This window comes from Lutra lutra, chromosome 12 (genome assembly GCF_902655055.1).
Source record: "Lutra lutra chromosome 12, mLutLut1.2, whole genome shotgun sequence".
NCBI classification, from domain to species: domain Eukaryota; kingdom Metazoa; phylum Chordata; class Mammalia; order Carnivora; family Mustelidae; genus Lutra; species Lutra lutra.
The window spans coordinates 66,654,957-66,682,073 of record NC_062289.1 but is presented as its reverse complement, the minus strand read 5'-3'; the positions used below and the strand labels follow the sequence as shown (position 1 = coordinate 66,682,073).

The 27,117-nt window shown below is 53.3% G+C and overlaps 1 protein-coding gene across 1 annotated transcript in view; it reads left to right on the top strand.

Annotated features, from left to right (window-relative positions):
• Positions 1 to 27,117, top strand: part of BCR (BCR activator of RhoGEF and GTPase) — a 124,973-nt gene that overhangs the window by 55,975 nt on the left and 41,881 nt on the right. Inside the window, 7 exon segments of the mRNA XM_047696930.1 lie at positions 6,962 to 7,143; positions 13,659 to 13,763; positions 14,081 to 14,266; positions 19,555 to 19,662; positions 23,237 to 23,297; positions 24,552 to 24,604; positions 26,785 to 26,925. Coding sequence (XP_047552886.1) covers positions 6,962 to 7,143; positions 13,659 to 13,763; positions 14,081 to 14,266; positions 19,555 to 19,662; positions 23,237 to 23,297; positions 24,552 to 24,604; positions 26,785 to 26,925 — 836 coding nt within the window.

Here is a 27,117-nt window from a genome sequence, read left to right as displayed (position 1 = left end):
ATTGGGTCCAGCAGGACCTCCTCTGCTTGGCTACAGCCAGAAGACCTGTGGCCAGGGATCTGAGATTGGTTCTACACACATTTCCCAGGAGCCCTGTGGCAGAGACCCCAGCAGGGCCTGGCAGAGGCCTTGTTGTGCGATGCATGCTTCCTGGCTCACAGATAGGAAAATGGGAAAGGAGTGTTGAAGTTACTAGAGCTGTGTGATCCAGGGTTGGGCTAAGGGAAAGACAGGTATGGGGAGCAACTGGGGGCCCAGGACCGAAGTGGAGCTAAGAGCATTTGGGGCTTGGAGGGCAGATACACTGTGGCCCTCTGGGGGTGGGGAGGACAGCCCCTACAGGGCTGTGGACACATGTGGTGCTGTGCTCCTGAGGAGTCCTGCTCCAGCCCCGGGTGTGACCTGTGATTACCAGAGTGTTCCGGGCTAGCAGGGATCTCATCCAGTCTGGGTCAGGAAGATGTGGGTGGACAGGGAAGTGGCCTAGAAAAGGTGATGTGTAAACTCTGAGAGTAGAGGGATAGCTGCTGGGGACAGTGGCTCCACCGGTTTGACTGGTTGGCAGTGTGACAGACACCCGGACTCCTTTGATGGCTATACGTACTGAGCAGGAGCAAGGCCTTCCTTTCTTGTCCTTTTTTCTTTTTTGTTTGTTTAAGATTTTTATTTGACAGAGACATAGCGAGAGAGAGAACACAAGCAGGGGGAGTGGGAGAGGGAGAAGCAGGCTTCCCACAGAGCAGGGAGCCCGACACGAGGGGCTCGATCCCAGGACCCCAGGATCATGACCTAAGCCGAAGGCAGACACTTAACGACTAAGCCACCCAGGCGCCCCTCTTGTCCTTCGTTATTAAACACATACACATGGAAGACTATAGTGGAGCCTGGGGACCTGCCACCCAGCTTGCTCTCATCAACTCAGGGAGCACACTGCTTGCAAGTTTTGATTCTATGTGTATTTTAGATGTGGTTCCGGGGGGCTGTTGGTGATGAAGAGGTGGAAGGGAAGCTCCCCTGGGCCCTCCCAGCTCAGCTACCCAAGCGTTGCCGCTGTCTGGGAGGGACCTTAGGGTTGTGTGCGTGTGCTTTGTACTTGTTACATAACATAAAATAGAACGTTTTAATCACTTGCAAGCATGTAGTTCAGTGGCCTTAAGCACATTCACGCTATTGTGCAGCCATCAGCTCCATCGCTCACCTTTTTCCTCTTCCCAGACTGAGATGCTGTACCCACAAAACAATAACTCCCCAGTCCCTCCACCCCCAGCCCCTGGCAGCCACCATTCTACTGTCTCCATGAATCGACTATTCCAGGTCCTTCCTATAAGTGGATTCACACAGTCAATTTGTCATTTCGGGACATGCTTACTTCCCTTCAGATAGTGGTCCTCAAGGCTCATCCATGTTGTGGCCTGGGTCAGAATTGCCTTACTTTTAAAGGCTGAGTAATATCCCACTGTGTATCCATCCCATGTTTTGCTTATCCGTTCAAAAAGGATTGCTTCCACAGTTTGGCTATTGTGAATAATGTTGCTAGGAATATGGGTGTGCACATACCTATTTGAATTCCTGCTCTCAGTTCTTTTAAGCATATACCCAGACATGGAATTACTTGATCATACAGTAATTCTGCATTTAATTTTTTAAGGGATTTTTTAAAAAAAATATTTACTTACTTGAGAAGGAGAATGCAAATGACTGAGCATGAGCTAGGGGAGGGGCAAAGGCGGGGGAGGGAGAAGCAGGCTCCCCACTGAGCAGGGAGCCCACTTCGAGACTCCATCCCAGGACCCTGGGATCATGACCTGAGCCAAAGGCAGATGCCCAATAAACTGAGCCACCCAGGTACCTGAGGAATTTTTTTTTTAATGTTTTATTTATTTTACAAGTAGGCAGAGAGGCAGGCAGGAGAGAGAGAGAGGAGGAATCAGGCTCTCTGCTGAGCAGAGACCCCGATTCGGGACTCTATCCCGGGACCCTGAGATCATGACCTGAGCCGAAGGCAGAGGCCTTATTTAACCCACTGAGCCACCCAGGTGCCCCAGGAATTTTTTTTTTTTAACCAGTGTTGTCCTTGAGGTGTGAGAAGGGGATGTGGTCTGGGCTGACTGGGACTTATTCCTCCCACTGGGCAGGGGTGGGTGGGGGTGGCTGCCTTTTTTCCTCGCATCAAAGACTAGATTTTAGATTTGCAGAGTGCTGGGATTGTGGCTGCTAAGCCGACTGGCCTGGAGAGGAGGAGGTTTTGGATTTCACTTTGCACGTCCCTTTTCCACGCTAAGCCAGCCACTGTCTGCCAGCTCTGAATGGGCCTCTCTCCCTGCCCCCACCCTGCCCTCCTCCCTGCTGGTTAGCTGCTCCAGAGATCAGCCTCATTTCCTGAGCCTCTTGTAGCTGTCGGATCGCAGGCCCTCCCCCGCTGAAACCAGTATTTGCCTTCAGCTTTGGGTAGAACTAGGCTTACCTCAGCCATCATGTGCCCAGTCCTTCGAGGTAATGAGACGCCGAGAGGTTTTCCCAGTAGATATTCCTGGTAGAAGAGGGGAGAGCAAAGCCCCTGCTCCCACTTTGCTCTAGTTCTTGGGAAATGGTAGTTCCCAAAGCCCGCACCCCGCCAGGAATATACTTCATTCCAGGAGGTAGTGAAAAACTGTGGTGTGAGAAGAAGACTGGTCCCTGCATGCACTTAGGATGAGGGATGAGGAAAGGGGGGCTTTCCTCCTTGCCTGTCACAATGACATTGAAGCAGGCTGGGGGTTCTGGATTAGCTGGGACAGTGGGCTGAAGCCTCCCATGGAATGTACCCAGCAGTGATCAGCTGTCTGGACTCCAGACTTAAAAGCGTTATTTCCTCGGACATCAGTTTGTGGAGATGCATCCGAGTGGGAAGCAGCTGGGTTTTGAATTGCCCTGATCCTCATAATTACCCTGTTGAGTTGGCTGTGGAACCTGGTTTCCCTCAGTCTCACCTGGTGGAGATGAGGTATCCACATCAGAGTCAGTGGCCCCACACAACCCTGGCCTTTGGGCAAACCTTCACCAGGCACTTGGTTTTACGTGGGGTTTTATTTTTTTTTTTTTTTTAAAGATTTTACTTATTTATTTGACAGAGAGATCACAAGCAGGCAGAGAGGCAGGCAGAGAGAGGAGGAAGCAGGCTCCCCGCTGAGCAGAGAGCCCGATGCGGGGGCTCCATCCCAGGACTCAGAGATCATGACCTGAGCTGAAGGCAGCAGCTTAACCCACTGAGCCACCCAGGCGCCCCTTACGTGGGGTTTTAATCAGGTTGTTGCTAAGCTAGCCCTTTGTTTTGCACATGTGGACTCTTGGAGTATTTAGAGGGAGCCCTGGGCCCCCCCAAGTCGGACCCTCAAGTTCTTACTTGGGGCATCATTTGGTGTTAATGTGACCTGGGGCATGAGTGCAGTGTGGTCATAGGCCAGGACATCAGGTGGTGATGCTCAGAATAAGGGTCTTCTTCCAGGTAATGAATATGTTGATTTCTTAAAACATTGTTATTTCAAAAAAAAATAGTTTAAAGTTTCTTAGAGAAGCTATGTGGACAGTGAAAATTCTGAGCTAATATAAAATCCAGGTCCAGAGGAGGAGCTGGGAGCAGAGGAAGGATGCTGTTGAAGGAGGTGAGGTCAGGAGGTAGGCAGGGCATGGCTAGATGATCTGGACAGTGACCTAACATTTTATTTATTTTTTTTTAAGATTTTATGTATTTATTTGACAGAGAGAGATCACAAGTAGGCAGAGAAAGAGGATGAAGCAGGCTCTCTGCTGAGCAGAGAGCCCGATGTGGGACTCGATCCCAGGACCCTGAGATTTATGACCTGAGCTGAAGGCAGAGTCTTAACCCTCTAAGCCACTCAGGCGCCCCAGGACCTAATGATTTAGAGCAGAGCTGACCTCCATCCATCTAGTTTAGTCCATATGCCCGATTGTAAAGTCAGGAAAACAGAGACACACGGACAGCTTCAGTGACCTGCACTAATTCTCACAAGTTGGTAGCAACCTGGACAGGACCAGAGCCTCCCTTCTGGGAAATGCACACCACACCTCACAGAATTGGTCTACCTGTCCCCACCCCAACCCTGAGGATGTGTCCTGGGTTGCAGGACTAAGAGTAAAGACCCCTGCAGCCCAGGGGGTCATTCAGGATACCTGTGAGGAAGGCGTCTGGCAGCCAGAGTCTTCTGTCCAGGACCTGGACAGGCTTGGGAAGCAGCTCCCATGAAGGGCAAGGTTTCAGTAGGGGCTGCTATGATATAAGGTTTGTATCATCGATGTTGAGAGGACAGGAAGTCCTCTCTGTTCATTTTGGTTAAAAAAAATCTGTGATTCCTCCAAAAGGAAGTAGAAGCTGAAGTCAAACCTGTTTTGGGGGTGGGGTGTGACGCTAGGGTTCTGTATGAACAGGGTTTGTGCCTCTTAATACATTTGAACCCTTCCCTTCTGTCCTCAGGGATGCTGGGCAAGAGCTAGTTAAGTGCCTTTACAGATGCTTAGGAGGAGGAGACAGCACCTGGCTTTGGCCTCTCTGTCCTGGTAGGACAGTACAGGGTAACACGTGGTGATCGTATTAGGAGCCCATGAAGTAGCCCAGGGATTAGGGAGACCAGGGGATGTTAGTATAGCTTGTTAGGGGACATGGTAGGAGCCCACCCAGCTCTGAGGGTCCCCCAGCCTATTTGCTAGCCTGTGCTGGGCCTTCTGTGGACACACACAGCAGCAGAGCTCAGCCCGACCTTTGTGGTCTGCACCTGTACGGAGACAGCAGGGGCACAGCAGGGTCAACAGGACAGCACGGTGCTGGATGTCATCTCCTGCTGGTGCAGCAGTCTTAGCCCTGCTTCCTGCGGGAACCTCCAGGAAGCCTTTGCAGCCACCAGGGCCCAGACCTCCCTGAGTGTTTGATTCCGTGGGTCTCTCTTGTTTTTGAAGCTCCCCAGATGGCACGAATGTATAGCTAGAGCTAAGGACACCTGTGAGAGGGCATGTGACCTGCGGGGTCCCAGACATAGAGGATGCGGGAGAGGCAGAGGTGGAGGCAGCTGGGACGTAGGTGGATGAGTCGAGCCGGGCACTGGCAGCCCTCAAAGCTGGGCGTGGTGAGTACCTGGTCAGTCCAGCCACAGCACCTCTTGTCTGCCACATGGAAAGAACTGGAAACAGTCCCCCTCTAGAGTTGCCTAGGAGGTCTCTGCCGCCTGGCCTAGGTGGTATGGTGCCACCAGCGCCTGGAGCTTGAGCCCCAGACTAGGTATGCTTGGTGGTAGAAGTTGTTAGAAACTCGTAAATAAACATTGCAGAAGCCACCTGTGGTGGTGACTTTTGGACAGGGCTGGTTGCCGCTGAGTCATGGTAAAGGTGATGTAACCCAACGAAGATGGCCTCATGAAAGTCCCATTGGCTGTGAAGGCACCCTTTAGAAAGAGTTAAGAAGTGACTATCACCAGAGGCTTGGAGCAGACTGAGCCCTTGTGGGTTAATGTCTTGGTGAGGATTCACTGATTTAGAACAGTTTTGAAAACAGAGCTATAGGGCGCCTGGGTGGCTCAGTGGGTTAAAGCCACTGCCTTCGGCTCGGGTCATGATCCCGGGGTCCTGGGATCGAGCCCCGCATCAGGCTCTCTGCTCGGCAGGGAACCTGCTTCCCTTCCTCTCTCTCTCTGCCTGCCTCTCTGCCTACTTGTGATCTCTGTCTGTCAAATAAATAAATAAATAAAAATCTTTAAAAAAAAAAAAAAAAAAAAGAAAAGAAAACAGAGCTACAGAAAGGCAGGTGAGGACACCCAGGTGGCTCAGTCGTCAGGCGTCTGCTTTTGGGTCAGGTCATGATACCAGGGTCCTGGGATTGATCCCCTGCATCAGGCTCCCTGCTCAGTAGGGAGCCTGCTTCTCCCTCTCCCTCTGCCACTCGTGCTCTCTCACTCTCTATCTCAAATAAATAAAGAGAAATCTTAAAAAAAAAAAAAAAAAGAAAAAAGAAAGGCAGGTGAAGGGGTGGTATGGACTTTGTGATTTAACTGAGGAGGAAGGGACAGTTGTCTTCAGTTGCCTTTAGGATTGGAGGTGTTCTTTTTTTTTTTTTTTTTTTAAAGATTTTATTTATTTATTTGACAGAGATCACAAGCAGGTAGAGAGAGAGTGGGAAGCAGGCTCCCCGCTGAGCAGAGAGCCCAATGCGGGGCTCGATCCCAGGACCCTGAGATCATGACCTGAGCTGAAGGCAGAGGCTTTAACCCACTGAGCCACCCAGGCACCCCTGAAGGTGTTCTGTATAACCAGAGAGCCCCACACAGCAGGGAGCCGGCCATAGAGTAGGCCACTCTGTCCTCACAGGGATGCTCAGATCAGAGTAAAGGTGGTCTGGGATTTTGCCAGACCAGATGGGAAGTGGGCTGAGAGTCAGCCAAGGGACCAGGGTGGAGTGAGGGGAAGGGGCTACAGTGCCCTTTCCCTGGGTTGGGCCTGGCAGGCCTGGAGCACTGCTCACGGTGGCCAGGGCTTGTGCCTGGATCAGCATGATCTGTGCTCCTCGCCCCATCAGATCCCCATGGACAGGTGCACAAGGACCACCCCTGATAGCAAGATGTTAGCTAGCATTGGGGGTCCATCTTTCTGTAACGGCTCAGACCCACCTCCAGGACAAGCACAGATGTGCCCCAGACAGTGTCCCTGCAAGCGTCCCTGAAAGCCCGGTCTCATTTTCCGGGGAGCGTGCCACTTTTTTGGCCCCACCTTGCCATGTGGTCTTTGCTCAGCTGGTTGTGAAGGTGAGGTCAACCTGCCTAAGGTCCTTGTTCAACACCTTTGGGTGACAGACATCATCAGCCAAGTGCCTGCTGGAACAAGAGGGGTGTGCCCCCCCCCAGGCAGCTGGCCCTCCAGCCCCCTGACCCTCTGGCCCCCTTTCCCTGTCTCTAACACAGCTGCTTCTCTACACACACAGATGCATCGTTTGGAACGCCTCCTGGGTATGGCTGTGCTGCAGACCGGGCTGAGGAACAGCGCCGGCACCAGGATGGGCTGCCCTACATCGATGACTCACCCTCCTCCTCACCCCACCTTGGCAGCAAGGGCAGGGGCAGCCGGGACGCACTGGCCTCGGGAACCTTGGAGTCCACCAAAGCGGTGAGTCCCAAGGTGGTAGGGCCAGGTGTGAAATGGGGCTTGGGCTTGGCTCTGGACTGCTGTCCACTTGGTGAAGGCGCCCTGGAGCGCATCTACTCTCGGGGATAAGTAGCCAGTAGGTGATACCAGGAGCAACCAGTGGTTGAAGTCACTAAAAACCCCTTCTTCATTCCCCCATCTGGTGTACCTGTAGTTCTGGAGATAGCCTCCCGGGGGCTTTGAGCAGGGAGATGATGGAACAGTCCACTGAGCTGGAAGAGACAGGCAGCACGTGCTGAGGCTGAGAACGCCACCGCCATCCTACTGGCAGGATGTGATGGCAGCCCCAGCCATGGCGCCGAGGGGCGGAGGACAGGGTCCATGTCTGGGCCCTTCCCTGCGCCACACGCAATGCCCTCGCCCTTTTTTACCGAAAGGGCTGCTGTTAATGACTCTGTCCATTTGGCCAGGGTCTTTCCCTTGAGGTCTCATTGTCATTAACAATCCTGTAGTCACCTTCACTTTGGAACATGACAGATAACCTCTCTCTTTGGTTTGTGTCTGGTGATGTTCCCTCCAAGTTTAAAAATGAGAGGGATCTGCTTTTCTCCATTGTTGGTAGAAAGTGCTAGAAGTGTATCTTTTCGCTGCGGTTGGTTCTCTGCTGGGCTGATGCCTTCGCAGTGGGATTGCTTCTTACTTATGCTCTTGTGGTTTCTAAAGACCCTGGCACTGGGCAGGCTGCTCATCCTGAACTGTGAGGTTGGGAGGGGAAACCCGTGCGTAACACATACACACACCTGTCTTGTGCAACTTTTTTGTCTTTGTTTTTAAGATTTTATTTATTTATTTGAGAGCTAGAGAGAGACAGAGAGTACAGGTGGTGGGAGGAGCAGAGGGAGAAAGAGAACAGACTCCCTGCTGGGTGGGGAGCCAGATCCCGGGACCCTGAGATCATGTCCTAAGCCTAAGGCAGATGCTTAACCGACTGAGCCACCCAGGCCTCCCCATCATGCAGCTTTTTATCCAACGTCTGGTTTTGCTGTTTTACAGATTAGGAAACTGAGGTTCAGAGGGGCAAAGTTACTTGCTCAGAGTCACACAGCTACCAGCTTCGAAGCCTTCCTGAGTTCCTCAGATGACACTCGTGTAACCACCTTGCCTTTATCAGTGCACTCCCTTGCTTCCTGCTTCACAAGCATGATCTGGTACAGATGGGGATCTTTCTGGTCCTGAATAAGTAGGCTGAGTCCTGAACTTGGGATGAGGCTGCTCCAGGAGGCTGATCTGCCCTCCCTGTGCCCCAGACTCCATGCGGCTTGGCTGTCCGCCCCCACCAGGCTCCTGCTTTCAGACCTCATCTACACTGACTTGGAGTTCTGCCCTCACCTTTTAGCCACAGTTCAGGGGCTTATCTACGGTGGAGCCTGTCCAGATCCCAGTGCCTTCTCCCTCTTTGGGCGCCCCCATGGGAGCCCATAGACATGTCTCACATCTGTGCCTCCCAGCAACAGCACACAAGAGTCGTGGTTTCTCTACATCCTTGCCAGTACTTATTTTCTGTTTTTTTGATAGTGGTTATCCTAAAGGGTGTGAGGTGATAAGATGGGAATTTAATTGGAAAAGGGCTGTGTAGCCTTGTTCCAGAAGCCCTCTGGTTAGGTGCTTGGAGGCACCTTCCACTGCCCTGGAGATAGACATGGTTTTGACTTACTGGTTTCCTTGCCCATGCAGTGCCCGGACAATAAGACTTTCTTCTTTAATTTTTTATTTTTGGTTCAAAGAAGACAGCTGTCACTTTCTAGCGCCCACAGCCAGCATGCTAGTCTTGAGACCCCAGGTTCCCTATCCCAACCAGCTGGGTTCAGGGGAATCCCTGCTCAACTTTCCCTACCCTCCCAGGGGGTGTTCCTCTCCCTCTGCTGAGCTTGAGCTCAGTCCCTTCTAGGGACCCTTCTCAGTGAACTCCTGGATAACAGGTCTGTTCTATGAACGCCTGCCCCCAGAGGAAGGTAGGGAGTCAGCAGAGGCCAGGAACCACCTTGCCTGGGGTGCTGTGGGAAGTATCCAGGCCACATTATGTGGGTACTAGTGACCAAGGTTACCTATGACTTTCTCCAGCCCTGGGCTTTCTGAGGTACCTCCCCATCTTGACCAAGCTATTTCTTCCTTGAGTGATGACTGTGTGATCCCAGATGGGGACAGAAGCTACAGGAGAGGGCAGGCTGCCCCCCCAGGCAAGAGCCGCGAGGCACACATCCACCATTTCTTCATGGCCAGGTGGGGATATGTGTTAGCAAGCCCTTTGGGGTTGCTAGGAAGAATAGCAGTAGGCCATTTTGATGACCACTGCTTCTCTCCCCTAGGAGGGCAAAGCTGGCATTACTGACCTGAGGCCGTGTCATGGACACTCCTGGAAGCTATGCACAGAGCTGTGGGCTAGCAAGTAACCTTCCTTCAGCAGTGTCAGGGAGAGGGGTGAGGGTCTGGCGTCATCCCCAGCTGCCATCCTGTGGCCTGAGGAAGCAGGGCCCATGGTTTGCCACGTCAGCACAGCCAGTCCTTCCTGGGGTCCTCGGGAGAGTCCCGACATCATCCCTTCTATTTGTTTATAAGGGGCGACATCGAGGCGCAGAGAGGGGAGCCAACATTGTCCAGCAGCCCCTGCCCACTGGGCTCTGGGACACACTGTGCGACTCTGCTCCCACAATGACCTGCCAAGTCCTATCCGCAGGGTACCAGCAAGGGGTAGGCCCGGAAGCACTAGACCTCAGCATGAAGGGGCTGATAACACCTCAGCCCACACTTCTCATGTTCAGGGACACTTCAGGGAGTGGTGAAGCTGGATGGGCCACCAGCCAGGGGCTTCTCGTGGGCGTATTGGGGCTGAGAAAACAGATACACACTTGTGTACTGTTGCTTTGCAGAAGCGGCCGTGCCCGTGGACCCTTTGAGGGTTTTGTTTTGTTTTTGGCTGGGGGTGGGGGGGTGGGGTTGATTTTTTTTTTTTTTTTTTTAAAGAAGGAAGCCAAAGTAAACACACATGTTCAATCAGTCACTCCTACTCAGAAGTCATATTTGCATTTTTTATAAAGGAGGTAAATGCTGGCTGGCTTAGGAGTGTTTGAAGACGGACTGACCTGCTCTGTAATTTTGCTACCGGCCATCACCATACTGAGTGTATCTGGTCACCCGTTGCACTCATGGAACAGAAGTTGTAACTCTGACTTGAGCTTTCATCTGAGCAACCACAAGTCCATTCACTTTTGTGATTCAGTGGTTAGGTCAGTGGTTCAAATCATGCTTCGATTGCATGGGTGCTCAGCGAGGCTTTGCATCAAGCACAGGAGGATAAGTCATGCCTGCACTCCTGTGGCTCATCTTGGCCGCACTGCCCAGCTCTGGGTCCTGGCTTATCCAGGGATACTGTTTGCTCACACCTGTCCTCCCGGCAGAGCTGGGGACAGCAGGAGTTTGGCCAACCCACCTGTCCTCTTCCTCCTGAGAGCCCTCGCAGGGTGGTTTATCCAGGGGCAGGCACAAATCATACTGGATGTTGGCACTCTTTCTTCAGAGGACTCTGGGGCTCCCCAAGCTCGGGTTTTACGCAGAGGCCAGCCACTGGCCCTCTGCTGGCTGGGCTCCAGGACGACTGCCAGCCCTGTTGCCAGTGAAGGCATGGCCCCTGCCAGAGAGAAAGACAAGTGTCCCTTTGTCCAGCAAACTGGCTTCCAGTTCCCAGCTGGGAGCAGTCCATCCCTTCCACAGCCGGGGTTTTATACCCTGATCACCCTGCCCCCACCCCCGCCACGTTGGGGCTGGGGGTAAAGTGTATTCCCTGAATTCTGCCCTGCCATCCATACTCCTGCCACTCAGTTCCAGCTCCTGACCTTGTGAATCTGGTGGTGGTTCTCTTCACCCAGGTCCCTCTGTCAGCCTTTTCCCCCTTGTCATGCCCAGTTTGTTTTTATCCGCTCTTTTGGCCCCAGATCTGTGTGGCTTGTTCCCTTCTCTACCCCCTACCCCCTCCCCGGCAGAAGCACAAGGCCAGCCTTCCAGCTGGCCACTGCCTTTTTCCAGCTGCCCTTCTCGTCTGGCTTCCTCTCCACCAAGATCTCCCTACCATCATGGTCCTGACTGGATTCATGTGCCCTTTCCAGAACTGGCACGAGCCCAGAGCAGGGTTATAAATAACCCTGGCCTTGGACTTGCCCTTTGTTCCCTCATCTTCTGTGTTTCTTTCCTGCCCTTTCCTTTAAGGTGCAGTTGGCTGGCTTCTGAGCCATCCTTGTCAGCCCCCAGCCCCGTGCCAGAGCTCAGGAGATGATTCCTGGTCCACAGAGAGGTGTCTGCACCCATGTCTTCTCCCCAGTCCAGCACATTCCCCAGCCCAGATGGTCCCCTGAGCTGACCACACCCTTCGGAACGGGGAGAGCTGGTGTTGGCGCCATCCTGCCTGCACTCTTTTTCCTCCCAGCTTTCCAAATTGTGTGGGTGGGAATGAGACACACTGCCACCCACGTGAGCACCGGCATCTCGTGCTGGGTGGGGCTCTTCCGTGTCCCGTATCCCCCCCCCCCGCCCACCACACCCCCACCGTGCTCACAGTAGCAGGTTTGTTCCTTAGGACACAGCAGGGCAGGGTGGGCGCCTGCTGCTGCTCAAAGAGCCCGCTGTCCCCTTCACCTCTACATCTTCCCTTGTTTGGGGCACAAATGGCACCTGGACACGGTGGGAAGCATGTTCAGGGGTAGCTGAGAGCTGCTTCTCCAGCATGCTGCCCCCATTCATGTTGTGACCTCAGTGGGCTGAGATGAAAAGAGGTGTCAGGGTCCCCTACCCTGCATGTCCGTGCACCGCGTGCTGCACCCCAGGCCCTGGAACGGGCTAAGCTGACAGTTCTGGATCCTGGCACTGGCTTGTCAAACACACAGGGGTTCCAGAAGGAGCACTCAGAGCTTCTCAGAGATACAGCCCGAAGGAGGCCCCAGGCAGGAGTTCTGGATCCCTTTGTGGGTGTGTATGTTCATTGTGTCTTCCCGGAGCACCTGTGTGTTCCAGGCACTATGCTGGCACAGGAAGTTCCAAGATCAGGCACGGCATGCCCTGGAGCTTTCTGCCTGTGGAGCCACTGCCTAGTGTGCCCTGGGGGAGAGGGCCTTCTGAGTGGGACGGGACCTGAGTGTTCTTTTCCTGGAGTGATGCTTAGCCATGATCATGGCAGCTGCCCCCTACACATGCTTGAGTCCACATACACACTTGGGCGTGCACACATGTACACACATATGCAGGCACCTAGCTCATGCACACTAAGGGATTCCCAGAGCAAAGTGCTGGTTCAGGAAGACTTTTGGGATGGTCCAAGTGGGCAGTGAGGATGTGATACAAGCCCCAGGGACCCAGAAAGCAGAAGCAGATGGGGCTTGGGGATCAGGCCTTCCTTCCCCAATTTACACCCAGGTAGCTGATGCCCAGGGCAGGGGCACAGTTGCCTAAGACCATGGTGCTCCCCGGGCAGGCCTTGCTCTGTGGCCCTGTCCCCCAACTCCTGTCCCGGGGTGCTTCGCCCTGGGCCAGCCATCTATACCACACAGTGCCTCTCTTCTGCCAGGCCAGGGAAGTGGAAGGGGCAGCAGGGTTGGGGGCACACGGAGGGGCTATGCTGGGGGGGTTCTGATTCTAGGCTTTTTAGAGACACCATGAAGCTTGAGCTGGCTTTAGGTCCTTCCTGGAACCCAGTGGTTCTCACGTAGAGGCGATTTGGCCCCAGAGGACATGTAGCAACATCTGCAGACATTTGTGGCTGTCCCAGCCAGGGGTAGGAGGGGATGCTGCCCAGCACCCTACAAGGCCCCCCAGCATCCAAAACAGAATCCTTCAGCCCTGGATGTCAGCAGGGCCGAGTCAGGAGCCTGCCCCAGATCATTGATCTCCCCAGAGTGGTTTGGGAAAGTGGACCGCAGGGATAACCCTCTGGTTCTACACCCAGGGGCTGCCGCGGTGTGGTTGCTCATGTTCATCCGCAGGTGGGAAACTGGTGGCAGAACAGGCAGGGATGTCTGTCACTTTCTGTGGACTACAGTGGGGCCCATCAGAACATGGGCGGGCTGTGGACACAGCCCGTCTCTGATACCGAGTCCCTTGCTGGGGGTCGGGGAATGCATTGGGGGGAGTGGGCAGGAAGTCACAGAGTAGACTTCATTGCCTTTGGCATCAGCATTGGTGTTGGGTTACTGGGCCACTGTGACAAAGTACCACAGAGCGGGGGGCCTTGCCCTGACTGTTCCACTTCACACTGCCTGTTTCCCATTGTCAGACCAAGGGTGGCCCTCAGCTTTGCTGGGTGACCCTCCAGAATTTACAGTCGCCATGAGCGAGTGGTGGGCTTGGCAAGGCTCCCATGCCTCCCTTTATTTCCCCACAGAGACTTTCCCAGAGGCTTGGCCTTAGGCTGTTAATAAACAGGCCTTCCTCTTTGAGAGGGGCCACCTCAGGCGTCATCCCCCAGGTCTAACCTTAGTCTGTTTCTCCTGCAGAGCGAGCTGGACTTGGAAAAGGGCATGGAAATGAGGAAATGGGTCCTGTCTGGAATCCTGGCTAGCGAGGAGACCTACCTGAGCCACCTGGAGGCCCTGCTGCTGGTGAGGAGGGAGTAGGGGCTGAGCCAGGTCCCAGACCCCAGGGCACCAGTCAGAAGGCGGCCCACCCTCCCTGGAGGGTCATTCCACCTCTGTAGAAGCTGGACCTCCCCGTGGGGTGGTGGACACAAGTGTAAGACAGGTGCCAAAGCAAGCTGGCTTTGAATTTTTATTTTTAGTCGGAATTTAAAAAGAAAAGCTCATATGGCACATAACCATGATTTTCTGTGGTCGTACCATGCACCTGAAAAATGGTGAGCCCTCTCATCAGTGCCACCCTCACGGGTCACCTTTGCTGCCTCTCCTGCGCCCTCTTCCAGCCCATGAAGCCTCTGAAGGCTGCAGCCACCACCTCTCAGCCTGTGCTGACGAGCCAGCAGATCGAGACCATCTTCTTCAAAGTGCCTGAGCTCTACGAGATCCACAAGGAGTTCTATGATGGGCTCTCCCCCCGCGTGCAGCAGTGGAGCCACCAGCAGCGAGTGGGTGATCTCTTCCAGAAGCTGGTGAGTGACTCGGAACAGGTGCACAGCCGCCTTCCCGGAGTTCACGGCTCTGCAGGGGTCAAGCCTCTGCCTTGACCTGCTGGTGTGTGTTGCCAAGGGCTCTGGGACACAGAACCCTTATTTTAAGTAGACTCCACACCCAACATGGGCCTTGAACTCATGACCCCAAGATCAAGAGTCACATGCTGTACCGACTGAGCCAGCCAGGCGCCCCTGGAGATTTTTTTTTTAAAAGTGGCCTATGGAGGAGAGACATGGTCAGTAAATATTAAAGCAGTGGAAAAAGTGGCCCTAGAGCCTGAAGGAGGGCCCTGGAGGGTTGGGGTGGGGCTGGGAGACCAGCCGCTGTGTGACCCTTAGCTCCTACCACCGGCTGTTTTCAGAACCCGGAGGCGATTTGACACTAACTTTGAGCATGACACCCTCATAGCTTGTAGAAATCAGGACTGGTTCTTCCGGTCAGGTGGTTTGTGACTGCAGAGCCTGGACCCAGGCACAGCCTCGCAATGAAAGGCGGTCTGACTCCAAGTAGTGGGGTGCGAGGAGTGGTACCCATCCCACCTGAGCTAAGGCAGCCAGATAAGGCAGCTCCTATCCTTACCACTGTGGGGGTGAGAAGATAGAGGAACTGTGGGTAACTTGCTGGGACTGAAACATCGGGTTATCTCCAAAAGGAGTGCTTTTCCTGCTGCCTTCAGGGGCCATAACCTGAAGGACACAGGTGATGCTGGCTGGATGACAGAAGAAATATTTCTGAAAGGGCTTACTGAGCCCGTATGGATGAGGAATCTTTTTGGCAGAGGTGGCTGTGGGTCCTGGTTCAGGTCCCAGAGGCAGAAGCACCCTCTCAGGACAGAAAGGGCCTACTGTGAAGGCAGGTCAAGGGCCTCTGTGGCCCTCTGCTGACTACAGGATCCAAGAAACCAAGGATATAGCTTTTAAAAACTCAGTGGGACCTATAAAACCTAGCAATCAGATGAAAGAGGTTGTCACAAGCCAGGCCGCATCTGGGACAAGAATTGGCTCAAAGTGCTTCTTCAACCAAGACGTGGGTCAGGTAAAACTTGTCCAGTGGGAGGAAACAGTTAAGGCACTTGTGGGAGGAAGGAGAAAACTCAGATGAGAGCTGTCCAATCAGTGTCTGTCTTCCAACATGTGTGGTTCCAACATGTGTGGAAAGGAGCCCTTGCCTCCTTTGCGGGTCTGATGCATGGAGCCAGTCAGTCTTTCCAGGAGGAGGCTGTGGAAGAGGGGCATCTGGGTAGGAGAGCCCAGCAGCTGTCCTGGGAGTGTCACTGAAGGCAGGTGCCAGGCAGACCCCTGTGACGGAGGTTCTCCCTCTGAGGATCCCTAACCTGAGCTGAGTCCAGTCTGGGCCCCCTGAGCACATGCTTTTGACCTGGAGCCTTCCCCCTCCCAAGGGAAACCAGTCCTCCAGGGGTAGAGGTAGCCCAAGGTCATAGGCAGAGCATACCCCCACTGGGCTGCCCAGACTCCCAGATGGTCAGGACCCAGTCCTTGCCTTGGCTCACACCTGGGCTTGAGTGTTTTGCTCCAAGGTGTGGCCTTCCTGTTGGCAGTCCCCTCTCTCCACTGCCCTGGGCTGCAGACACCTCGGACTCCAGGCCAGAGCGAAGATGTAAGAAACACAGGAAACTTTTCACTTTTTTTATTCAGATTCCTACCACATGAGACCCTTCTTCCTCTGGCCAGAAAATGGGAGGCCATGTTGATGTAGCCCCACCATCTCCGAAGTGCCCCCTCCCCTGTTTCTCTCTGTGTACAGTGTCCACAGGTTTAAACCTAGTAGATTTGGCCCAGCCTGCATCCCTCCTGAGAACTCGAGAATCATGTTGTTGAGAAGAAACTGCACCCAACACGCTTTCCCAAATAACATTCTGACATCGCTCAGAAACTTGTCTTTCAAATTGACATAGTCCGATGAACACCAGAATTTGGGAAGTTTCCTCTGGTTTCCCCGGTGTCCTTGAGCCACCTTTGTGGGTCAGACGCTGCAGCAGACTAGGGAGAGAGGTGGGGCGGCCACGGGATGTCACGTCCCGGGAACCAGGCCCATGAAGAGTGTTCATGTGTGCTGCCCAGCTGGGTGTAGGGGCACCCTTGTCCCTTTCTGACGGCACGGCGGGGTCAGCTCCGTGTCACCCCAGTAAGCTCCCCTGCTGGGTAAGTCTTGGGACAGAAGGAGCCTGTGATGCCCTGCCCCAGCCGTGGCACCTCCCCTCCGCCCTGGGATTTGTGAGCCTGCTTCCCCTTCCTGCGGGAATGGATGGGTTTAGTGCCACTGCTTGGGGTCTGTTCCTGGCTCAAATTTTGTCAGGCTACTCTTTTGTTTTTCTAATAATTTCCAGCTTCCAGAGAGGTGCACAAATAGTTCAAGAACTCCCATGTGCCAGAGCCACCACTGGTAATATTTTGCCAAGTTTGTTTTATCTTTTCCTCTCTCATTTTTATATAGGTGTGCACACACACACACACACACGCACACATGCGTGTCCTGAATAGTTTGAAAATAGCTTGCAGATAGATCTGCCATTTTACCCCAAATACGTCATTGTGTATTTGATAAAAACAAAGACAAGCTCTTCCATAACCACAGAGTACAATGATCAAATTCAGGAACTTCCACAGTGGTGAGGCACTGTTACTTTGTCGCAGTCCATATGCAGACTTCTCCCAAGTTAGCCATCGTGTTCTTTGTTTTTTTTTTTTTTTTTTTTTTTTAATATTCATTTATTTATTTGAGAGAGAGAGCACGAGTGGGAGGGGTAGGGGAGAGGGAGAGAGAATCTCAAGCAGGCTCCACACTGAGCACAGAGCCCAACATGAGGCTCTATCTCTGGACACTGAGATCATGACCTGAGCCAAAATCAAGAGTCGAAGGCTTCACAGACTGCCCCACCCAGGCGCCCCCATCACGTTCTTTGTAGCCGCCTGCGTTCTCTGATTCAGGATCCAATCTGAGCTCACAAGATGGACTCAGTGTTCACATCTCTTTTGTTTTCTTCGGGCTATACAAGTTCCTTGGCCTTTGCTTGTCTTTCATGGCCTTGACATTTTTTTGAAGGGTACTGGCCAGTTTGGGCTTGTCTGAGGTTTCCTCAGGAATAGATTCAGGTTCTGCGTTTCTAGCAAAAACTGAATAAACCACAGCAGTGATGCTGTGTCCTCAGTGCCTCGTATCAGGAGGCACATGATCGCCATCGATCCCATTACTGGTCTGGCTCCGTTTTGGGTTGGCTGAAAGTGTGAGATTAGATTGCTTAGCATTTGGCAAAAGCCACATGGAAGATGCGAGCTCCTTTGGGAAAGGGAGAAGAAGTAATGGAAGGGGTTCTCCTCTCTTAGACCTCATATCGGTTTGCTAGGGCTGCTCGTCTGGGCAGCTTGCACAACAGAAATCTATTTCCTCACAGTTCTGGAGGCTGGAAGTCCGAGATCAAGGCACTGGCAGGGTTGGTCTCTCCTGAGGCCTCTCTGCTTGGCTCCAGATGGCAGCAGTCTCCCTGTGTCTTCACGAGGGTCCCTTGGTCTGTGTACTTATCTCTCATGAGAGCCCCAGTCATACCGGATTAGGACCCGCCCTGACAACTTCATCGCCTCTTATGCCCTATCTCTAAACACAGTCGCATTCTAAGGTGCCGGGAGTTAGGGTTTCAACGTAGGAATTTTGAGGTGACGCCTGTCGACAGTAATGTCCCCTCAGGGCTCCTGACCACATTATCTGAAGCAGATAAAAAAAAAGCACCATAGCTTTTAACCCCAGCTCTGTTCTCAGACATCTGCTGTATGACGTGTTTGTTGACTTATTTACTGTGTATCTCTCCTGCTGCTGGCCCCACTGTGTCTGAGTGATTTGCGGCTGTGGTGACAGTACAGTGCCTAAAGCAGGTCTTCATTGTGGGGGAGGAATTCAGTGAGCCACAGAGGAGGGAGAAAAGGAAGTGCTCTGGGTCTGACTATTGTCCTGATTGGCACTTGGAGATGGAGTGACCAGTCAGGGTGATTTGTGCAGGAGGGGCCAGGCCGGGCCTCCATGCAGCCCCCACAGGGAGCAGAGCCAGAGACCAGACCATGCCAAGGGCTTACCCAGCATCTGGGACTGTCATCTGAAGAAACATAAAATTCAATATAAATGCAAATGCATATAGAAACAAAATTCAGATTCAGCACAGAACAAACACCAGAATCAGCTAAAGCTTTAGGCTTCCAGCCCTTGGTCTGCAGTGGGAAATCCTGGCTAGCAGGTCGCCGGGGTCCTCCATTTCCCTCCCCAGGCCTGGCTGTTCTGGTACAAGATGAGGGCTGGCTTTCCCTCAGCTGCCTCTGAAGGTGACCTGGGGCCCAGAGGTGGTGGCAGCTTCCCCCCCACCCCCACACACCCATGGAAGTTGTCACTCAGTTGGGTATCTGATCAGGAGGGTATGTGAAGAGATCCTCTATTAATACCTTTGATTTGACAAAAGACAAAATGCCTCTCGCCTTGGGGAGAAGGGATAGGGTAGCTGGGTGATGGACAATGGAGAGGGTATGTGCTATGGAGAGTGCTGTGAATTCTATAAGACTGATGATTCACAGGCCTGTACCCCTGAGGCAAATAATACATTGTATGTTAATTTTTAAAAATAATTTTAAAAAATAAAAAATAAAATGTCTCTCGCCTTGCAGCTGGCAGCCAGCACGTCTCCCATATGCCAGGTGTGGCTTGTGGTACCTGGACCCCTTGCCAGGTTTGGGCTGGGCTCATGTCTAGACAGTGGGAGCCCCTCTTCTCCAAGGCCAGCTAGATTGCATGGGCCTTATGTGTCTGAAGGGATCGGACAAGAGTGGAGCACTGTGGCCACCCCAGGCCGGGGGCCAACCTCCCTGTCCACTACGGCCTCCTGCAGCCAGAATGAGAAGGTGCCTTCCCACCCCACCTATGTAGACTCTCATCCGCGCTCAGGGACAGCCTTACATTTTAGACGGTGGCACCGTGTAAGTGAGTAGAGTGGGAGGAATCAGCAGCTGTGGAAGGGAGCCGTTACCTGCCCAGGGCTGTGAGTCACTTCTCAACGTGTCACTTGGAAGGGGGAACATGCTCAGTGCGTGGGGAGGGGAAGCAGGTGGGAGGCGACAGCAAGGAAGAGGTGAGGTGACTGCAGCTCTATGCTGTCTGCTGCCCCTGGGCTTTCTCCAGAGCTGTGCACAGAAGCCCATTTCTCAGAAAGATGAGAAGCAGTGGCACCTGCCCTGCACCTGTCCCACACTCTGTTCCTTCCTCCCTGCAGGCCAGCCAGCTGGGTGTGTACCGAGCCTTCGTAGACAACTACGGAGTTGCCATGGAAACGGCTGAGAAGTGCTGTCAGGCCAACGCTCAGTTTGCAGAAATCTCTGAGGTACTCGTGACACTGTTCAGACAGGTGTACCCCTCCACCTTCCCTGGGTGGGACGTGGGCTGGTCGTTGGTACATCATGACCCACGAGAACAAGGCACACCAGACCAAGTTCTGTTTCCAGAGGCTTCTGGGTTGGCTCTGTCAGCCCTGTGCATGGGGGACACAGGAGGAGCAGCCCTATAAGAGCCCTGTGTCCCCCGGGGCCAGGGCCCAATTCTGGGGCTCTGCTCAGTGCCCCAGACATACACTCTCTTGTGCCATCTGTGTGCAGTAATGAGTGTCCATAGTTCTGTCTCATTAGTGGAGGTCTGGATATGAGGGTCCTGGACTGACGAGGCACCTGGTCACTAGAGAGCAGCCTAGGAGCTATGCTGTGCTCTGTTCCTCTGAGGAATGTCGCTTGCCGGGGAGGCTGAGCAACTAATAAGGGCGGTGGGACTGAAGAAAGCTCCAGGCTGGAGCTCCACAAGCACTGAAACCTTGAGCCCTGGAGTGTTAGCATGAGGGGCCTCTAGAGAGCACTTCGGATTCAGAGAGGACAAGCAGGCCACCCCTGCACCAGAACCTGCAGCACCAGCCTCTCCAGGCTCTGGAGGGGATTTTCCACATCCTCTGTCTGCCCTGTGCAGTTGGGTGACATTTTCCTCTTTCTGGGCCTGTCATTACTTGTGATGGCTCCAGCTCCTCGGAGCTCTGACTTGCCTTCCCTCCACTAAGCAAGGATTCTGGGCGGAAAAAGTCCATGAGAGAAATTAGCATAAGATAGATAATTGGAAACTAGAAATAGGTACTGAGTGGGGTCTCCCTTGCTGAGAGACAGTCATACCCTGACTGTCATACCTGGCTTTGTTCTGGGGGCTTTGTGCTATTTTGTAATTTGTCATGGGGGGGGGGGGCGGTATTGTGGGTGCTGATTATCTCATGGTGGCAATGGGTGCCATGCTGCTCCTCCAGAGCCTATGGGGGCAGGCACTCCCTGCCTGGTGCTGCTGGTAACAGGCTACATGCACCCAGGGTTCTATCTAGGCTGGCTGCAGATGTCCCTCCCTCTCTGCTCTGCTTTGCCTAGAGCATTGAGACCATACCTTTCTTCAGCTCATTCACTTAGCAAGCCCACCACCCCTAACAGCTGGGGTGTTGGTGCAGAATCCAGAGTGACTTTGGCAAATTAGAGACCTAATCCTTTAAGAGCAGGCTATAATTAAAGGGGGCCAAGTTCAAGTCCACCCAGACGGGTTCCTATAGAGGAAGGAGGAACCAATTGTGAGACACCACCCAGGCATCACGTGGTCCGGTGGAATCTGAGCTGTGGCAGGGGTGCTGGGAGGGAAACAGCTTTCCCTGGCCCCCCGTGAAGCTTGTACCTTGGAGGTGGCATCCACTTGGGTTCTCCACCGTGTTTTTGAAGGAGATTCAGAGACACAGAGCAAAACTAAACCAAAGGAAACAAGCAGCAGGCCATGAGAGGTTGCACTCCAGGGATCGGAGCTCAGATGTGGGGACTGGATGGTCACCTCTAGGATGGGGAGCAGTGGAGCGGTGGCCCTTCATCTGCTCCTGATCCTGAAAACGAGCCAGAGCAGCGTCCACTTAGACTAGAGTTGCCCAAGCTGGGATTTCATGGAATGCCAGCTCCCACACGAGAGATAGAGTTCTGGCAAAGGACCTCTGGGTCAAGTTAAGTTTGAGAACTGTGGGATTAAGCCAAATGTGTAAGTCTCTGTGAAGCAGGACTCCTGGACCTACCTCTGCATAGTGTGCATGGTGCGGCCCAGGGGCACATGGTGTGAGGGCTCCTCCAGGCTCACGGGAGCATGGACCCTGAGTTTTGCAGGGGCTTGTGTTCTGCTCTCACACCCCCTCACACACACCCCCTCACCCCTTGGGAACTGCTGAGGCAGACGTACAGACGAATAATCACGGTGAGGACCGTTCAACTCTCAAGAGAGGCATCGAAGTGCATTGTGGAGTTTGGCCCCAGTGAGCTGTAAATACCATCGTTTTTAGTCATGAGACATGGACTATAGCACGAGAGGTTGGGAAAGCCATTTCTGAGCCCCTTCCTGTCCCCATGCTGGTTTTCGTTGTTGTTCAGCAGCCTGGTAGTGGGATTAACCATAGCTTCTTCCTGGAGGTGATTTCAGGTACACAGGGATCATACATCCTCGTTGCTCTGGGTACGTTGGACCCAATCGAGGATGCCTTGATGCAGTTGTGGGAGAACATGACCTACCCACCAAAAAGCTCTGCTCTCCTCCTGGGGACCATAGCGCCTGTTCGTTAGAAACTACAGGCCTGCCTTGCTTTATTGCACTTTGCAGATACTGCATTTTTTACAGACTGAAGGTTTGCAGCAACCGTCTGTTGTTGAGCAAGTCTCTTGGTGCCATTTTTCCAACAGCATTTGCTCGCTGTGTCACATTTTGGTAATTCTTGCAACATTTCAAACTTTTCCATTGTTATTCTATTTTTTTTTTTTTTTTTTAATTTATTTGTCAGAGAGAGAGGGAGAGAGAGCGAGCACAGGCAGACAGAATGGCAGGCAGAGGCAGAGGGAGAAGCAGGCTCCCCGCCGAGCAAGGAGCCCGATGTGGGACTCGATCCCAGGACGCTGGGATCATGACCTGAGCCGAAGGCAGCTGCTTAACCAACTGAGCCACCCAGGCGTCCCTTGTTATTCTATTTTTGGTGATGAACAGTGGTGATATGACTTCCTGAGAGCTCAGATGATAGTTAGCATTCTTTAGCAATAAAGTATTTTTTAATTAAGATAGGTACATTGTTTTCAGACCTAGTGCTCTTGAACACTTAATAGATTGTAGTATACTGTATGGATAATTTTTCTAGGGCCTAGAAAACAAAACAAAAAAAAATTCACTGGTCTTGCTCTCTTGCAATACTCCCTTCTTTGTGGTGGTCCAGAAGCAAATCTACGAGATCTCCCAAGGTATGCCTGTACATTTGGGAAGTCAGGAGAGGGTGGGAGGAGGGGGAATCCAGCGTGGGTCTCAGCGGTGAGGGGGCCTGCCCTGGCCATTTCCAGAGGTGAGTGCTTTTCCAGCCCTCCAGCCTGTTGCACACTGTTTAACTTCTCTGAGAAAGCGATTCTGTGCTTTAAGGAAGGACACTGTGGTTGCCTTGTTTTTATAGGCTTCTGGATGTCTGAGGCTCTTGACCAGGGGTGATTTTGTCCTCAGCAGACGACTGAGTAATGCCTGGGGATTTTTGATTGTCACAACAGGAGGGGGCATGCTGCTGCTATAGGGGGGGCCTGGGGTGCTGCCCCGTGTCCTGTGATGTCCAGGACAGACCCCCACAGTAAGCATATCCAGATCTCTGGCCCTGAATGCTAGCAATCCCAGGTGAACCATGGTGCCCAGGGCAGGCCTTATGTTCCGCCCACCCTGTATTTCGTGCTTTGGTCCAGGACACACACACATCCCCAAGACTTGCCTCCCCTAAGGTTCTGTGCAGTGAAAGAAGGGTGAGTTTTCTGGGATCCTGGCCACTGGACTTGCTGCCACTTCAGTGCTGCCTCAGTTGTCCCGTGTAAAAACGTGTTTTCTCTTTGCAGAACCTAAGAGCCAGAAGCAACAAGGATGCCAAGGATCAGACGACCAAGAACTCTTTGGAAAGTGAGTTCTCTGGGCTGAGGCCTCTTCGTGCTGCCCATGGGGGCAGCTGCCATGAGCCGATGGGGCATTTGCTAGAAAAGCAAACAGGGCACCCCGTTGGGTCACCCTCCGGTGACTTTGCTGTTCCAGACTTCTAATAGTGAGAGCGGAGACAGGGGAAAAGCGGCACTGGGTGTGCTGGGTGGTGAAGGACATGGTCAGGACCAGCCTGCCCCCACCAGTAGCAACCAGGAAGGACGGTGAGAGTTTGCAGACACCCCTAAATCAGGCACTGCTGGGCATTTAAAATGTCATCATGTTGTCCCCAACGGCCCTGTAAGGAGGACTTTATGTTCCCGTTTTTCAGGTGACAGGACAGATTTAGAATGAAAGGAACTGAGCTGGAAGCACAGGTCCTACATGGCCAAGCAGGGAGAAAGCCAGAGCTGTCAGGCTCCCTCAGACCTGTGCGTCCAGCCTCTTCACTCTGGGCGGAAAGCAGCCTCAGCACTGATAGATCACTTCTTGGTTGCAGTTGTTAGGATAGCATGAAGAATTGCGCTTCCAGAAAACAGCAGACCTGGCTCTGCCAAGCAGAGCTTCACCGTGCTCTGAGTCTCAGCTTCTCATCTGTAAAATGGGGCTAACGATGCATGTCTTACGGTAGTGGTGGGAGTCCCGTGAGGAAACGCACATGACATATGTCAGGACACACGTGCGCATCTGTGCCCGTCATGGGCTGGGCTCTCCTGATGGAGAAGTAGGGGCTGCCAAGGCTGGCCAGGGCTCTTGTGCTGCTGGAGGCCAGGTGTCTGAAAACACTTACAAAGCCAAGAACTGTGTTGGCACCTGAATAAGTTTCTGCTGTCCTCAAAGTCGAGGCTCCAAACTGCGCAGGGATAGGCATTGTGAGTAACATGCTGGTCTGCTCCCAGGAGACCCTCCGGGCCAGAGAGCAGGTCTCCTGCCATGATTGGGACCCTCATCAGCCCATGTGCACCAGGTGCTCATGGGCTCCCCAGCTCCAGGGGGAGGGACGTCAGCTTGGGTTCTGACCAGTAGCTCTGCACTCAGCATTTAATGTCACAGACCGAAAGCTCAAAGCCATGGGTTCCATCTTCTAGGTGCTCTGAGTTGGTGCTTGTCGCTGGTTATGGATTGGTTCCCAGGGCTGCTCTCTCTGTCCAAGCCCTTCCCACGAGGACAGGCAGGCGGGTGGTCTGGGGCTGCTTTCTCCGTGCACGGCCACCTCTCACCCTGCCCATCTCTCTGCAGCCCTGCTCTACAAGCCTGTGGACCGGGTGACCCGCAGCACGCTGGTCCTGCATGTGAGTCCCCCACCTGGGACCATCTCAACCCTGGGGTTCTTGGCTTCTGATGTTCGTCAGTGTTGCCCACCCCTTACCCCTGTTCCTGCCACACACCTTTATTGATGATGTTAGAATGAGAGGCTCACAGGGGTGTGAGGGGGGGACAAAGCAGGTTCACAGGGGGGCCTGGGTGCTCTTGAAGAGGAGGTGCCAGGTGGGAGCATCCTGTCCCAAGTAAGAAGGGCCTCCAAGGAGATGGGGTCGGGGCACTGAGAGTGCCTTGCAGGGCCCCAAGGATGACCGCTGCCTCCCAGCCTGGGGAGAGGGAGCATGGGGAGGGCCCACCTCACTGGGGCTGCTCCTGAAGGCAACAGGGAAGATGAAACTGGCCCCTAGTACTACTGCCCAGGTGACCCTCTTCACTTACATTTAGAGCAAGTTGTACATGCATTTTTTTTTTTAAAGATTTTATTTATTTATTTGACAGACAGAGATCACAAGTAGGCGGAGGGGGGGGCAGGTGGTGGCGGGAAGTGGCGGGAAGCAGGCTCCCTGCTGAGCAGAGAGCCCGATGCGGGGCTCGATCCCAGGACCCTGGGATCATGACCTGAGCCAAAGGCAGAGGCTTAACCCACTGAGCCACCCAGGCGCCCTGCCTTTTTTTTTTTTTTTTTTTTTTTTTTTTAATTTACAACCAAGTCACCTAAGTGCATGAGGTTTCCATTTCCTTTCCTGGTTCCTCCCCACCACCACCACAGGAATTCTTTCATGCACATACCGACATATGTGAGCATCTTTTTTGATTACACAGAAGGCATCGTGCTATATGTATCATTCCACACTTTGCTTTTTTTTTTTATAGGATGTGGTGGAGATTGTCCCACTTCAGCCCAAACAGCTCTTTCCCATAGAATTTAAGCTGTGTAGTATTCTGTTGAGTGAACTTTTTTTTTTTTATTTGACAGGCAGAGATCACAAGCAGACAGAGAGGCAGTGGCAGGGAAGCAGACTCCCCACTGAGCAGAGAGCCCGATGTAGGGCTCAATCTCAGGACCCTGAAATCATGACCTGAGCCGAAGGCAGAGGCTTAACCCACTGAGCCACACAGGCTCCCTAGAGTGCACATTTCTTAAATCTTTTTTTTTTTTTAAGATTTTATTTAAGATCTTTCTTAAGAGACAGTGAGAGAGAGAACATAAGCAGGATGAGGGAGAGGGAGAAGAAGGCTTCCAGCCAAGCAAGGAGCCTGATATGGATCTTTATTCCAGGACCCCAGGATCATGACCTGAGCCAAAGGCAGACGCTTAATGACTGAGCCTCCCAGGCGCCCCTTAAGTGCACATTTCATAATTCCTCACTATCTTCTGATAAAGAGGGAGATGAGAGGCATGGTGTAGAAGGTTCTGGCTGGTGGCCTGTTGAACAGAGCCTCAGAGACCTTTATCTGTCCCCTCTCCAAGCGTCCTGACAGGAAGAAGCCAGAACCACTCAGAGGTGGCATGGGGGTTCTGGGACCATGAGCACCAGAGCTTTCCTCCAGGCTTATTTCATCTCAGCAGAGGAGATCTGTAAGCTAAGGGGAGTTCATTTTTCTGAACCAAGGAGCTATTGACCTTCCGCACGAATTACTTGCATTCCTAGTGGAGAAGGAGTCGGTGTTTCCATCTGTATTCTAAAGAGGTTTAGTCCCTGTTCTAAAGCAGGAGGAGCAGGGAAGGCCAGGTGCTTTCTCCTGAGCTGGCACAGACCAGAGGTCCTGGATAAAGCCAATTCTGCCCCCTAGAGGACATGCAGCAATGTCGGAGACTTTGTTTCTCATCCCAACTGCCAAGGAGGAGGAGTGCCAGCATCTAGTGGGTAGAGGCAGGGGTTGGGGAGGGCTGATGTCCTACAGTGTACAGGACAGCCCCCACCACAAGGAATGGTCCAGCTCAGAATGTCATGGGCCGAGGTGGACAAACCCTGCCCTCGACCCCAAGAGCAGGAGCCCTTGTTGGCAGCTTGCATACAGCATGGACTTGGAACACCGTCTAGGTTTAGTACCTGCTTATGGGATGGTACACGGCAGGCACTGCCCGCCTAGCCCCGGCCTGTCGGAGAGCTGTCCTGGGTGTGCCTGGCCTGTGTCTGCAGTTTGCACACCGTGGTGGGTGCCAGGGCTGGGCTCCCTCTGACCTGAGTCTCCTCGCCTGACACAGGACTTGCTGAAGCACACGCCCTCCAGCCACCCCGACCACCCTCTGCTGCAGGATGCCCTCCGTATCTCACAGAACTTCCTGTCCAGCATCAACGAGGAGATCACGCCCCGCCGGCAGTCCATGACCGTGAAGAAGGGAGAGGTGAGCCAGCCCGGGGACAGTCAGGGTGCGCCAGCCTCCCCACTTGCCAGGGGGACGTTGAAGCCCTCTTCTGGTCCTTAGGAGACTGTGCCTCCTGTTCAGCCTAACACAGGAAACGTGGTACCTTTTAGAGTGTTGACCCTAAAACCCAGTCCCCAGAGCAGGGTGTCCGGGTGGAGTTGCCGGGCTGCT